We start from the raw sequence: 14,557 nt of genomic DNA, 5'->3' as shown, positions 1-14,557 counted from the left end.
AGGGGAGGAAGGCTAAAATGAAGGCTGAAGCCGGACGCAGGTAGAGAAGATGTGTGGGGGTGAGGCGGAAGGGGAAAATGAAGGCTGTGACCGGGCGCCGCTAGAGAAGAGCAGTGGCCTTGTCGGAAGGCAAGCAGTTTGCTGACAACACTGCTTTCGTCAAATTAGATTTACGTTCTTCTTCGCGAATAGTATAGCGACTACTCACTTCTCCAAAAAAAAAAAAAGATAAAGTGCACAAGCCACATTATTCAGTGCTGAAAGGAAAGCGCTCTACTTTTCGTATGGTTTGAACGCAATGCATAGCGCTCAATGCGTCGTTGAATTACACTGAAGCGCCAAAGAAAGCCATGAATATTCAAATACAGAAATATGTAAACAGCAAAATACAGTGCTGCAGTCGGCAGCGCCTATATGAGACAAGTGTCTATCAGAGTTGTTAGGTCGGTTACTACTGCTACAATAGCAGGTTATAAAGATTTAAGTGAATTTGAAAGTGGTGATATAGTCGGCACACGAGCGATGGAACACATCTCTGAGGCAGCGATGAAGTGCGGATTTTCACGAGTCCACCGTGAATATCAGGAATTCGGTAAACAGAAAATCTCCGATATCACTGGGGACGGAAGAGGATCTTGCAAGAACGGGATCAACGACGACTCAAGGGGATGTGACAGAAGTGCAACCCTTCCGCAAAGTGCTGCAGGTTTCAGTGCTTGGCCATCAAGTGTCAGCGTGCGAACTATTCTACGAAACATCATCGGTATCGGCTTTCGGAGCCGAAGGACCACTCGTGTACCCTTGATGACTGCATGGCACAAAACTTTACGCCTCGCCTGGGCTTGTCAATTCCGACATTCGACTGTTGATGACTGGAAACACGTTGCCTCGTCGGACGAGTCTCTTTTCAAATTGTATCGAGCGGATGGACATGTACAGGTACGGAGACAACCTCACGAATCGATGGATCGTGCATGTCAGCAGGGGACTGTTCCAGCTGATGGAGGCTCAGTAATGGTGTGGGGCGTGTGCAGTTGGAGTGATGTGGGACCCCTGACACATCTACATACGACTCTGACAGGTGACCCGTCCGAAAGCATTCTGTCTGATCACTTGCATCAATTTATGTCTGTTGTGCATCCCGAAGGACTTGGGAAATTCCAGCAGGACCAACACGTCCAGAATTGTTACAAAGTGGCTCCAGGAATACACGTCTGAGTTTAAGCACTTCCGCTAGCCATAAAACTCCCCAGACATGAACGTTATCTGGGATGCCTTGCAACGTGCTATTCAGAAGAGATCTGCGCCCCTCGTAGCCTTACGGATTTATGCACAGCTCTGCAGGATTCATGGTGTCAAGTTGTACCAGTTTCTTTGGCTCTTCGGTGGATTTTGACCAGTATTCGATTACTTTCACGAAACACATTTTTATTACTTTCTTTATCGTGCAGACGTCGTTTCGCTTAAGACAACTGACTCCGGAGATCTTTATATTGTGCTCGCAATATCATGCACATGTTTTTCAGATGTGTATTCCTTGCGTGTGATGCCACTACGGAATTATGTGATCTTTGTCTGCATCATTACAAACAACTTCATCTGTAAATTAAATCAATATTCTTCTTCCGTGGTGAAAGCTTTCCTTGAGTCTCTATGCTTCTCTTATGGGTCTCACGTTCCGTTCCGCTCTGTGTGCTGTCACTGCCGCTACTACTACAAACAAATTACACGATAGAAATGCATTTCTCTTAAGCACTCGTTAAAGTGGTAAATTTAACGATCCCGAAAACACGTCTCTAACATAACCAGTTTCTCTGGAATTACGACCGCCAAATTTGCTGGAGCCGTGCATCGCAACAGAAAGCATGGATCACTGCTTCAGTCACTTTAGTGTTGCGATTGTGAAAATTTCAGTCAACAACAGCACAATGTGGCAGTGCCTGCACTCAAAAGACTTTCTTTTGCAAAACATTCATTACACAAAAGTAACTGAGCGAAATCGACAACACTCACGAAATCACACAGCATCCAAAATACAAATATGGGCGGCAAGTGTTCCTCTCTGACATATAGCGGACAGTGGAAGAAACCCGTTTGTTTCTGCGCAACGTTTACTGCTTCCCCTTCTCTCGTGAGTCGTCCCATTCACACATCTCCTGGGAATAGCGCTGTCGTGGGAAAAACCGAGTGCTGAGCAGATATTAGACAGGCCTAGTCTATAGTTGCCTCTGGTATCATGGAAGTTCTTCCCTAATGTCCCAAGGCACCTCTACAATCCTTTCCCTTCTTCTTGTCAGTAATTTGCACATGTTTCTTTCCTCGCCAACAGTTATCCAGTCAGTCCACTTAATTTTTAGAATCCTCTTCTTTTACGGTCTTCCCAAAGTACGTGATTCACTACCATACAAGATTATACCCGAGAAATACATTCTCAGGAATTTCTTACTCAAATTAACGTCTATATTTTACACTAACAGACTTCAGATTTTAATGAGGAATGCACTCTTGGCCTGTGCCAGAAGGCCCGTATGACATCCACTTCTGGGGAAAGGACACCTCTAGACTTTCCTACGCATTAAGACATAGATATGTACCCATGTAGCTCCTACATATTGTCTAATGTCCTATTAACCATTAGACCTTCGTCTCGGTTTTTTCCTCATCCCTTAGAATCTATCAACGGATATCCTCAGGCCATCTGCCAAAAGTATTCCAGGCTACATATCCTGCCCACTTTCTTTTTTATTTGCATTACGGCCACAATTACGTCTTCCATTCCATTTTGTTTCCTAATACATTTTTTTTTTAGTTTTGCTATCTCTAATACTAATTCTCCACAGAGCTCTTCAAAAGTCGTTTCCCAAACTATGAGCTTTTAAATGGTTTTCATGTTATACGCCCATGTCTCTCTCTGCATAACTCAAAACTAGCAGCACTCAACGATTTTAAACCTTCCTTCTTGGCCGCATACAAAGTTTAGTTCGATTTTGATAGCCGTATTTAGTTTACCAAAATCACTGTAAGCCCCTTTTACTTTTCCGTTTATTTCTTTTGCTATCCATCCAGGTCAATGAGCTTAGCTATCCCAAATGCTAAACCTCTAACTTGTGCTGTGACTTCACTGAAAACATAATTGGTTTTCAGATCTCTTTCAAATTTGCTCCAGACATTCTTCAGCGCGCTTTTGAAATTTATCTGTGCAAGAATCTAGCAATACAATGTCATTAGCAAAGCGAAGGTGATTTAAATAACTTTCATTAGCAAAAACTGATTATTCCTTTTACGAATAGGGGGAAAACGCTCGTTTAGCCGTATGTGATTCCAAAACAAACTTATTCCTTTTCCTGTTTAAAATCTGATGGTCTTTCTGTTTGGTTAATAACAATTTGAATGAATTTTTGGTACATTAACTGTAGGATGCTTATATATCTAGTTTTTGTTTTCTGTCTGTTTCCTATCATCTGAAGGAAGTGCGAAGCTTAAGCGTACCTTCTCCTTTGAAAATATACTGTAAATAATTTTATTAGTTCCTTTTGTGTGACTTTTCCTCCAGTTTCATTTATATCTATTGTAACACCATCCTCTCCAACTCCTGTTACTTCCTTCATACCTGGAATGGCTTTATACACTTCATCCGGTATTAGTTCCGAATTGTCATTATTTTCTTTATTAACTGCTTGTGCTTCCAAGCATTAAAAATATGTGAACTCTTGAACTGTCTGAATAATGTTCTCTCTGTTTTTTACTTACTGTTCCGTATGCTATACTAAATGTTGAATGATTGCATCTAATATATTAATACATTGTCCGCCACAATGATTCGCTTGAGAATAACCCAAAAGTTTAAACTGTTAGCTGTTAGTCATATAAATGGACAACGAAATGTAAATCCCAGAGAGGAAATATCTCCATTTCAAACATTTAACCGAGGCTGCGGAACAATTTAAAAAGAAAATATAACCGCCAAGATAGTTTGCGACTAATGTGCAATCACTGTATTGATCCCCATTAGCTTGTTTCAAGGACAGTAAACAGTTCAAAATTCACTTTTATTAGGGGAAGCCATTTTCGTACGAGCGTCATCACTGTATGTAAGAAACACTTCCTTCTAGATTATAAAAGAAATAAACTGAAGTTTCTTATTAACCTTGGATAGCGTACTCATTTCATTCTTAACTTCTATGTGTTTGAGTTCAAAAGTTTCCACCAACGAATCATTTCAGCCGAAACATGTAAGGTACGAACAGTAATACATTTATTTTGCAACCTAGATGGAAGGTATGTTTGAAAAAGGAAATTCACAGTAAAAATTTACAGTATTTTCAGACAATAAGTTGGTGAACGCGGACAATGGTAGCCCAGGTTCACACATATCATGCTGCATTCATTGAATAACTTCGCGCTCTTTTGCCTTTCTCGCTTGATAATTACAATTAATTATTGCAGATCTTACCGTGGTTATTTTTTAAGCGTTTTCGCTTAAATTTTGATATTTCACGCTGTTAATCAATGGGCCGATTGAAACTGGAACGCAAATTTGCACGCAGATGTTTATACGTATTTTTATTAATGGCACACGTTTAAACTGTCACGCGATGAAACCGAGATGGGAAACAAAAGCAAGTATTTGCAGCAACAAGACTTAGACTTTATCCTTGCGTGGATAATGTTCTGAAATTATCTGTTAAGGATTACGTCACGTAACGTCATCGTCATTTTTGTACCTCTTTTCAGAAATGTTGTACATCAAAAAGACGGATCAAGAATGAAACTAGATTTGACGCGTGCCACTATTTACAGAATATACTGTTTTGTAAAAATAAAACTTGTTTTCCTTTGGACAGGTTAAAATCTTCTGGTTCGTGCCGGCACAGCGAAAGTTTCATCCTGCGGTCCAGCAAGAAAGGAGGAACAGTTCACACGTGTCTGAAGAAGACTCCGTCCAGCAGGTCTGAGGACGACACCGCTGCTGTCAAGCAGGTAATGTGCAGTACCTCCACAGAAGCAGCCGTTACTGACCAAGTTCTGAAACTTCACACACACTATAGCTTCTAATATGCAGTTCAGAATTTTTAGGAGGTTTCTCGCCAGCATATGCCTAAAATATGACGACAAGCAGATAGGAGAAGTTGGTAGTGTTAAATTCTCGGGGTTACAGCTTGACAATAAATCTGGGTGGAGTCTACCACAGAACTGCTGAAGCGCGTAAACAAATGTGTATTTGGTGTGCGAATATTGTCAGACATAGCTGATATAAAAATAAAAAAGCTAGCACACATTTCTTACATTCTTTCCATAATGTCATACAGGATTATTTTCTGGGATAATTCATTACGCCAAATACGTTTTCCGAGCCCAAAAACTTGTAATACTAATCATTTGTGATTTGAACTCAAGAACGCCCTGTAGTGGCCTGTTTAAGAAATTGAGGATGCTAACTACTGGTTCCCAGCATATTTATTCCCTAATTAAATACGTCTTTCAAAATACAGAGTGGTTATAATTAAAGTTAAACTTTCAAAACGCTGTGAAAATAACACCACTGGTCAGAATGACGTCAAATTACAACGGAATATTGTCGGAGAAGGGGGAAAACGTATGGCAGAAGAAAAAAAATTGTAAATTGATGAATAGATGGCGTTGTATGTGCCACAATACACCTGTCATGTGTGTACCCATTGAAGCTGGTATAATCACGCCGGCCACCCGGCTTTTCCTCCTTACGGGTCTGCGACGTTCGCCATGACTGTCTGAATGCAGGATCGCGGTCTGCTTGTAGAGCTGTATTACAAGAATGATGACTGTGCACATGTCGCTGTGCAGAAGTTCCGGACACTGAAGTGTTTGAAAAAAGGCGTTGGTCCGATGACTGCTGTGGATCCGTAGAAAATGATTCGGAATTTCGAAAAGATGTTTTTTTTTATATATATTCAGCCTGGTAGAGGGAGGAAACAAATTGGAAGTAGTGGCCACAGCAATGTAGAAGGAGTCGAGAGATGGTGTGCAAACGTGCAGTGCACGGAGAATCGCCATAACATTAGACGTAGGCGTGAGCACGGTGCTTCAAATGATACGAAACATCCTTCTTTGGTATACATTCAAAGTTACCGGTATGCACGAGTTGCTTCCTGTTGACCTGCCGGTAAGAGAGACCTTTGCTTTAGAATTTCCTTCTCGCGTGCAAGTCAACACTGATTGGCTGTGGAAGATTTTGTGGACAGACGGAGTCCACTTCCACCTGACAGGTTACGTCAATACACAGAATTGTCAAATGTGGGCAACGGAAAATCTACAGGCAAATCAACCAGTACCACTTCATCCTGAAAAGGTCACTGTGTGGTGAGCTTTTACGGCATCATTTATAATAGGGCCTATTTTTTTCGAAGAGACAGGCGCTTCCGGTCCTGTTATCTCCGGTCAATGGTAAGCTTTATGAGTGTCTTTTGCGCAACCACGTCGTTCCAGCGCTCCAACAGCGTAGATGTGTCGATGCGATCATTTTTATGCAAGATGGCGTACGTCCGCAGATTGCAAATCCGGTTAAGCAGCTGCTGAAGTGCCATTTCGGAAATGCTAGAATTATCAGCCGACATTTCCCTACAGCCTGGCCGTCCCTATCTCCTGGTCTTAATCCGTGTGACTTCTGGCTGTGGGGCTATCTGAAAGATGTAGTGTTCAATGTTCCAATTGCAAACTTTGCTACATTAAAGGCAAGCATTGCTCAACACATTCTGAAAGTGATCCCGGAAACACTTCGATCAGTTGTGGAACATGCTGTTTCTCGATTTCAACTTGCTGCAGAAAACGGTGCACAGCATATGCTTTGCGCCAGTCACACGGAAATTAATAATCCTATTTGAGTTTGATTGATGCTTTTTATATGGTTTTTGGCCTCAGGACAATTAAAAACCGATGTTATTGATGCTTTTTCTGTGGTTTCTGCCTCAGGAAAAATTAAAAACCAATTTTTCTCATCCGCTGTAGTATGACGTTGCCGTGGTGGATGGGCTTACATAACTAATAGTATCACACCTGTACACCCATGCACACTGAGTATTACAGTTTGTGTAACTTCAAGCGTACACCTTAGGCATTGCTGTTTGATTCATTTGTCATTTGTAGTTGACCACTTTTAAATTATGATGCTTACAGCGCCATCTATTGCTACATTTGGTAACTACCTATATTTCTTCTGCCATACGTTTTCCCCCTTCTCCGATAATATTCCGTTGCAATTTGACGTCATTCTGCCCAGTAGTGTTATTTCTACAGCGGTTTGAAAGTTTAACTTTAATCATACTCACCCCGTATATATCATTTTCAAACAGACAGCTCAGTTCATGGAATCAGTACTAGAAATAAAAATAATTTTCACAAAGATTTAAAATAATTTACTTTGACTAAGAATATGCAGTTTTCGAGGCTCATCTACACTCCTGGAAATGGAAAAAAGAACACATTGACACCGGTTTGTCAGACCCACCATACTTGCTCCGGACACTGCGAGAGGGCTGTACAAGCAATGATCACACGCACGGCACAGCGGACACACCAGGAACCGCGGTGTTGGCCGTCGAATGGCGCTAGCTGCGCAGCATTTGTGCACCGCCGCCGTCAGTGTCAGCCAGTTTGCCGTGGCATACGGAGCTCCATCGCAGTCTTTAACACTGGTAGCATGCCGCGACAGCGTGGACGTGAACCGTGTGTGCAGTTGACGGACTTTGAGCGAGGGCGTATAGTGGGCATGCGGGAGGCCGGGTGGACGTACCGCCGAATTGCTCAACACGTGGGGTGTGAGGTCTCCACAGTACATCGATGTTGTCGCCAGTGGTCGGCGGAAGGTGCACGTGCCCGTCGACCTGGGACCGGACCGCAGCGACGCACGGATGCACGCCAAGACTGTAGGATCCTACGCAGTGCCGTAGGGGACCGCACCGCCACTTCCCAGCAAATTAGGGACGTGTCGTCTTCAGCGATGAGAGTCGCTTCTGCCTTGGTGCCAATGGTGGTCGTATGCATGTTTGGCGCCGTGCAGGTGAGCGCCACAATCAGGACTGCATACGACCGAGGCACACAGGGCCAACACCCGGCATCATGGTGTGGGGAGCGATCTCCTACACAGGCCGTACACCTCTGGTGATCGTCGAGGGGACACTGAATAGTGCACGGTACATCCAAACCGTCATCGAACCATCGTTCTACCATTCCTAGACCGGCAATGGAACTTGCTGTTCCAACAGGACAATGCACGTCCGCATGTATCCCGTGCCACCCAACGTGCTCTAGAAGGTGTAAGTCAACTACCCTGGCCAGCAAGATCTCCGGATCTGTCCCCCATTGAGCATGTTTGGGACTGGATGTAGCGTCGTCTCACGCGGTCTGCACGTCCAGCACGAACGCTGGTCCAACTGAGGCGCCAGGTGGAAATGGCATGGCAAGCCGTTCCACAGGACTACATCCAGCATCTCTATGATCGTCTCCATGGGAGAATAGCAGCCTGCATTGCTGCGAAAGGGTGGATATGCACTGTACTAGTGCCGACATTGTGCATGCTCTGTTGCCTGTGTCTATGTGCCTATGGTTCTGTCAGTGTGATCATGTGATGTATCTGACCCCAGGAATGTGTTAATAAAGTTTCCCCTTCCTGGGACAATGAATTCACGGTGTTCTTATTTCAGTTTCCAGGAGTGTAGATCCATCATTACTTCCACCACGCCGAACACAAGTTTTAAGAATAATTCAACGGTATATGACTGTAAGCGTACGCCTTGCGTTCCTGAAACGGCAGTGTTGCGGGGTTTGGCGGGTAGCCGCTCTGTCATATTGCTGCCACTTTAAACCGCTCCCGCCTCCTTGCAGGCTGCTACAGCAACCGCAATATGGCGGCTTGCCCACGAACTGCAGCTCCCGTTATACATATAGTACGGCCAGTCAGAGAATATGTTTATATTATGTTACAGTTACATTCAATGTCGCTCTGAAAGTGGAAATTAAATGATACCTTCCACTGGCCGAACTAACCGCATGAAGGATACGATAGCAACGAGAAGGAGGTCGCTATGGTGTATTTATTGTCAACCTGATGTGAAGTAAGAACTGAAAGCACGGTGAAACGTGCTAGCTTTGTTCCCACTTCATTAAGTTCCTATCTAACGTTTTAGAAATGCTAAGTAAATTTTACAGGAAATCGACAATAGTCACAGGAAACAAAGTCGCACAGATGCTAAAAACTTTTCTTACAATAAAAAATTCCTTTTCTGTGGAGTGGAGAGGTCATCCGTTTTCCACAGCTCAATGTGGCCCATTGCGACTTCCTCTCCTGTGCTAACCTCTTCATTTCAGAGTAGTACTTACGTATCGTAGAATGCCCAGAATTATTTGTTCCATATATCCCAACCACTGTCTTCTCCTACGGTTTAATACACGATGTTTACATTATTTTGAAGTAAGCGCGCATACTGGAATTGTGTATAGAACCGAGTTCAGTTCGTATTGTTGTAAACAAAACTTTGCTGTATAAATTCACAGCTACATCTACATCTACATGGATACTCTGCAAATCACATTTAAGTGCCTGGTAGAGGGTTCATCGAACCACCTTCACAATTCTCTATTATTTCAATCTCGTATTACGCGCGATAAGAATGAACAGTTATATCTTTCCATATGAGGTCTGATTTCCCTTACTTTATCGTGGTGATCGTTCCTCCCTATGTAGGTCGGTGTCAACAAAATATTTTCTCATTAGGAGAAAGTTGGTGATTGGAATTTCGTGAGAAGATTCCATCGCAAAAAAAAACGCCTTTCCTTTAATGATGTCCAGGCCATATCCTGTATCATTTCTGTGACTTTCTCTCCCATATTTCGCGATAATACAAAACGTGCTGCCTTTCTTCGAACTTTTTCGATGTACTCCGTCAGTCCTCTCTGGCAAGGAAACCACACAACGCAGCAGTATTCTAAAAGAGGACGGACAAGTGTAGTGTAGGCAATCTCCTTAGTAGGTCTGTTACATTTTCTAAGTGCCCTGCCAATAAAACGTAGTCTTTGGTTCGCCTTCCCCACAACATTTTCTAATTGTTCCTTCCAATTTAAGTTGTTCGTAATTTTGCTACTTTGATTTCAGAAGTTGTGACTATAATTAGAGATTACGTTTCTGTCTCTAGAACAGGTATCTCAATCGCACTGGAAACTTCAGAACTTGGTGTTGCAGTCCTGATATTGTAGATATACCTCTAAAATTCGACAAATTTTTCACTGGCAACTCTTACAGCCTATGCCTGTTATGATAGAGGTACAGTAAGTGTGAGTTAAAGAGATCCTTGAACTGGTCCTGGGTTGAAGTTACTATGGAGTACATAATCGTAATAGTGAATGAAATTACTTTTTTTTAACACTCCCAAGATTGCGAAGTTCGGAAAAAATCTTGACTAAACCGCGAGAGGGGGCAATTAGTATGAAAGATAGAAAATTTACTCGTTATTATCCTATTTCGCTACCAAGAAACCCCTCTACTATAAAATGACCTTCTCCTTGGAATAAAGCATAAATACCATTTCTTAATAAGAATCTAGAATCAATAAAATATTTAAGTAACAGTTCAGACAAATACACACAAAAAGGAACAGAAATACACTGGGTCTCGACAGATAACCGAAGTTACGCAACGTCGGGCATGGCCAGCACTTGTATGGGTGACCACCGAGAGTGCCACATTCTGTTGACTGCTTTCCCTTTGTCTTTTTGGTAAATGGGAGGAAGCGTCGGGAGTAAGGTTCTTGATCACCAGATCTTGCGCCACTGCCTTGGTTTAAATTCCATGCCTCTCCGCAGTATATTACGCTTCTCTCACGGTCAACATCCAACACAAACAGGACACAAACACACACACACACACACACACACATTACAGTCACCTACAGTTATCACACTTATCATATCCTCCTAAACACACAAATCTCGCACCTCGGAAAGAAGAGAAAAAGTTTTCCAATTAGAGGTCCGCACCTGTCTTTCTGGGTCGTCTGCCCAACAATATAACACGATTTTAGCTCCTTTTTACATTTTAAACGCTTCGAATGTTCTCTTTTCCGGTTTTCCCAGAGACTACAATTCTCTTCCATTTAACGTTGTGCCCCAAACGTACATTCTCAGAAACTTCTTCCTCAAATTAAAGCCGATTTTGGCGTTAGTGCTGTTTGCATGTGCCAGTCTGCCTTTTATGTCCTCCTTGCTTCGCCCGTCATGTGTTATTTTGCTACAAAGGTAACGGAATTTCTTCACAACGTCTGCTTCGTGCTACACAACTTTGATGTTGATTCCTTCCTCATTTCTGTTGGTTCACCGGCCGCTGCGGCCGAGCGGTTCTAGGTGCTTCAGTCCCGAACTGCGCTGCTGCTAGGGTTGCAGGTTCGAATCCTGCCTCGGGCATGGATGTGTGTGATGTCCTTAGGTTAGTTAGGTTTAAGTAGTTCAAAGTCTAGGGGACTGATGACCTCAGATGTTAAGTCCCATAGTGCTTAGAGCCAATTTTTTTCTGTTTCCCATTAGTTTCACCTTTCCATGGTTTACTCTCAGTCCGTAGCTCTTTAGACTGTTCATTCCATTCGACATGTTCTGTAATTCTTCCTCCTACTCACGGTGGAACGAAATGCCATCAACGGATCCTATCATTGATATCCTTTCACCCTGAATTTTCATTCCAGTCCTTAATCTTTTATTTTATTTCCATGATTGCTTCTTCTATGTATAGAATGGAGAGTAGCGGCCGAAGACTGCATCTGTGTCTTACAGCATTTTAACCTAGTGTTTCATTTTTCATCTTTCTAGTTTCCTCTTGTTTCTTAAATATATCTTACATTACCCGTCTTTTCCAATAGCTTCAATCTGTTTCTGGGCAGACTGACGAACGCTTTTTCTAAGACGATAAATTCAATGAAGATTTCTTGATTTTTCTGAAGTCTTCCAGTTATCAAGCGCAACATCAGCCATTACGTTTCCCATAGCTAAACTGACCGTCATCTAACACCTGCTCAGTTTTTCTTTTGCATTGTTATTTTTTTTATTATTCGTATCGGCAGATTCGGAGCATGAGTTGTTAAGATGATTGTACAATAGTTCTCGCACTTAACTGGCCTTTATGTATTCCGGATTATATCGATGATGTTAGTTCGGAAGTCTGATGATATATCTCCAGCCTCATACATTTCTACACAACAGCTTGAATAGTTGTCACTTTCCACAGTGATATTTAAAATTTCGAGAGAGTTGTAGCTATATCTTCTCCGTTGTTTGACCTCAAGTCTTCAAAAGCTCTTTCAAGCTCTGATTTTAATACCGAAAATCCTATCGTGAATTGAGGTCGTCTAGAACTTATTTGCGAACTTGCCCGAAGTCAGGATCTCTACCTTATTTGACCGCAAGTCTTCGAGAACTCTGTTAAACTGTTAACTGTAATACAGATCCCCTTTGTCCTCCAAATCGAATCCCATTTTTTCTTCTATCACGGCATCAGGCAATTCCTCTACATCGTAGCGCCATCACTGTACTCTTCCCAGTTATCCGCGCTCTCCTCTGCGTTTGACAGTGGGGTTCCTACTGAAATCTTAATGGTGAAGCCTTTGCTTTTAATTTAACTCTTATATATGCGGAATCTGTCGTTTCGGCGATTATTTTCCTTTCGGTATAATCAAATTTTATTACAGCCAATTAAGCATACCTGCACACCATACACAGAGTGTCCCAGGCGGAATGGCCAGTATTCAGGTATACGATAGGAATGCTAAATTGAAGCAAAAAACTTCGTGAGAAAGAACACATTTAATGTATATTTGTCTCTGGGGTACTGGGGCGCAGGTATGTGTCTTATCCTAATCGCTGTGTTGGTCGTGTTAGTAGAATTAACTGGCCACCAAGCAGACCTTACGCCAAAAGATTTTTGTTTATGGGCTTCGATGAAGTCAGAGGTGTACAAAAGAAACATGAATACGAGAGATGAACTGCTTGGTCGCATCACGAACGCTCTACCCACATGGGAAACTTGCAGAGACACTAGAAAAGTATTAAAACATTTTCTCCCAGGAGTTCACACATGCACTGAAGCTCACCGTAGGATATTCGAGCCGTACAACAGCTGTAATCTGACATGCATAGCACTGCTTACAGGTGAATCTCTTAAAATACTTATTTTTTAACTGATTCTTTGTAAAACGAATATTGTAAGGTTTACTAATTGTTGTGACTAGCCGAAGCTGCGCGCTTTTAGGAGGTATTTTATGTATGTAATTATAAGACCATGGAGCCAAGGTATGATATAAATCTTTAACGTCTTCTGATTACGGCCTTGTCGTCCGCTTAGTATTATGGCGATGTAGCGACTATGGTTATTTCTGCTGCAGATATTATTAGTGCGGTTTTATCCGTTAACAATAACGTCCTTAGCATAGCCATCTTTTTAGTTTAGTTGTAATTTCTATCTAATTTTAGGGCCTCCATATTAGCTTGTGGCTGATTTACCATCCGTGCACAAAGTTTGTCGTGCGTTGCTATTAAATTTGTCTTAATCCCCCCTTCATCGCTTTTATCATTTGCTCAATTTGTTATTTGTGCGACAACTTTTGGGATTCAGTTAGGTCCCGATCCGTGTTAACTTTGTAATCCCGCTCCCATGCATAAGAAGAGCGTTTCTTGGCCGCACGCATGCCCAGTGATTTCGATAGCCGCTCATATGAGCAGCCTGCGGTTAATCTGCCAGGAAGTTTCATATCAGCGCACACTCCGCTGCAGAGTGAAAATCTCATTCTGGAAACATCCCCCAGGCTGTGGCTAAGCCATGTCTCGGCAGTATCCTTTCTTTCAGGAGTGCTATGTCTGCAAGGTTCGCAGGAGAGCTTCTGTAAAGTTTGGAAGGTAGGAGACGTGATACTGGCAGAAGTAAAGCTGTGAGTACCGGGCGTGAGACGTGCTTCGGCAGTTCGAGTCTCGGTCGGGCACACAGTTTTAATCTGCCAGGAAGTTCCATATCTGCGGTGCCTCAGTTCGGTGGAGAGCCTGCGACCATCGTATGTTGGCTGGAGCGAGGCAGCACACACACAGTGTTGAGATAAGTAATATTATTGACTTGGTTCAGATGTACCGTGTATTTATAAAAAAATTAAGGGGTCTTGCCGCTGTAGATGTTGATTTTAGCCATTGACTATGCCTCTTTAGGCAAGCTGTTTTATATTTGTTCTGAAGAAGGCGTGGTTACCCACCCTGAAGCCTACGTAAACACCAGGTAGTTTGTGCAGTCGACGCGGATTTTCCATAATTATTTCGAAACTACTTAACTTTGACACAGATCTTTGCCACAGGAATACCAGATATTCTGCAACTGTCATGGACAAGCAAAGCTCCGCATGATGCGCAGATTAGCAAACTGCTCTCTTGCAGTACAAAATGCAACATTTACAAAGTACGTTTCATCAAATACATTAACAGTCACTGTCCTACTCGATGATGCTGACTGCTGCAGCTGAGATCTCGAACTGGGCAGAGCTCTTGCAGTGCAGAAGAAGAG

At 42.6% G+C, this 14,557-nt stretch overlaps 1 protein-coding gene across 2 annotated transcripts in view; it reads left to right on the top strand.

The window, feature by feature from the left end:
- The window catches only part of LOC126278581 (QRFP-like peptide receptor), a 1,030,767-nt gene that overhangs the window by 936,925 nt on the left and 79,285 nt on the right, over nucleotides 1–14,557 (top strand). For both annotated transcript variants that reach the window (XM_049978791.1, XM_049978790.1), the window contains exon 6: nucleotides 4,845–4,980. In XM_049978791.1, the coding sequence (XP_049834748.1) occupies nucleotides 4,845–4,980 (136 nt within the window). The remainder of the gene's footprint in view (nucleotides 1–4,844; nucleotides 4,981–14,557) is intronic.

This window comes from Schistocerca gregaria, chromosome 6 (assembly GCF_023897955.1).
Source record: "Schistocerca gregaria isolate iqSchGreg1 chromosome 6, iqSchGreg1.2, whole genome shotgun sequence".
NCBI lineage: Eukaryota > Metazoa > Arthropoda > Insecta > Orthoptera > Acrididae > Schistocerca > Schistocerca gregaria.
The sequence above is the reverse complement of the archived record's forward strand: the minus strand, read 5'-3'. Positions and strand labels throughout refer to the sequence as shown.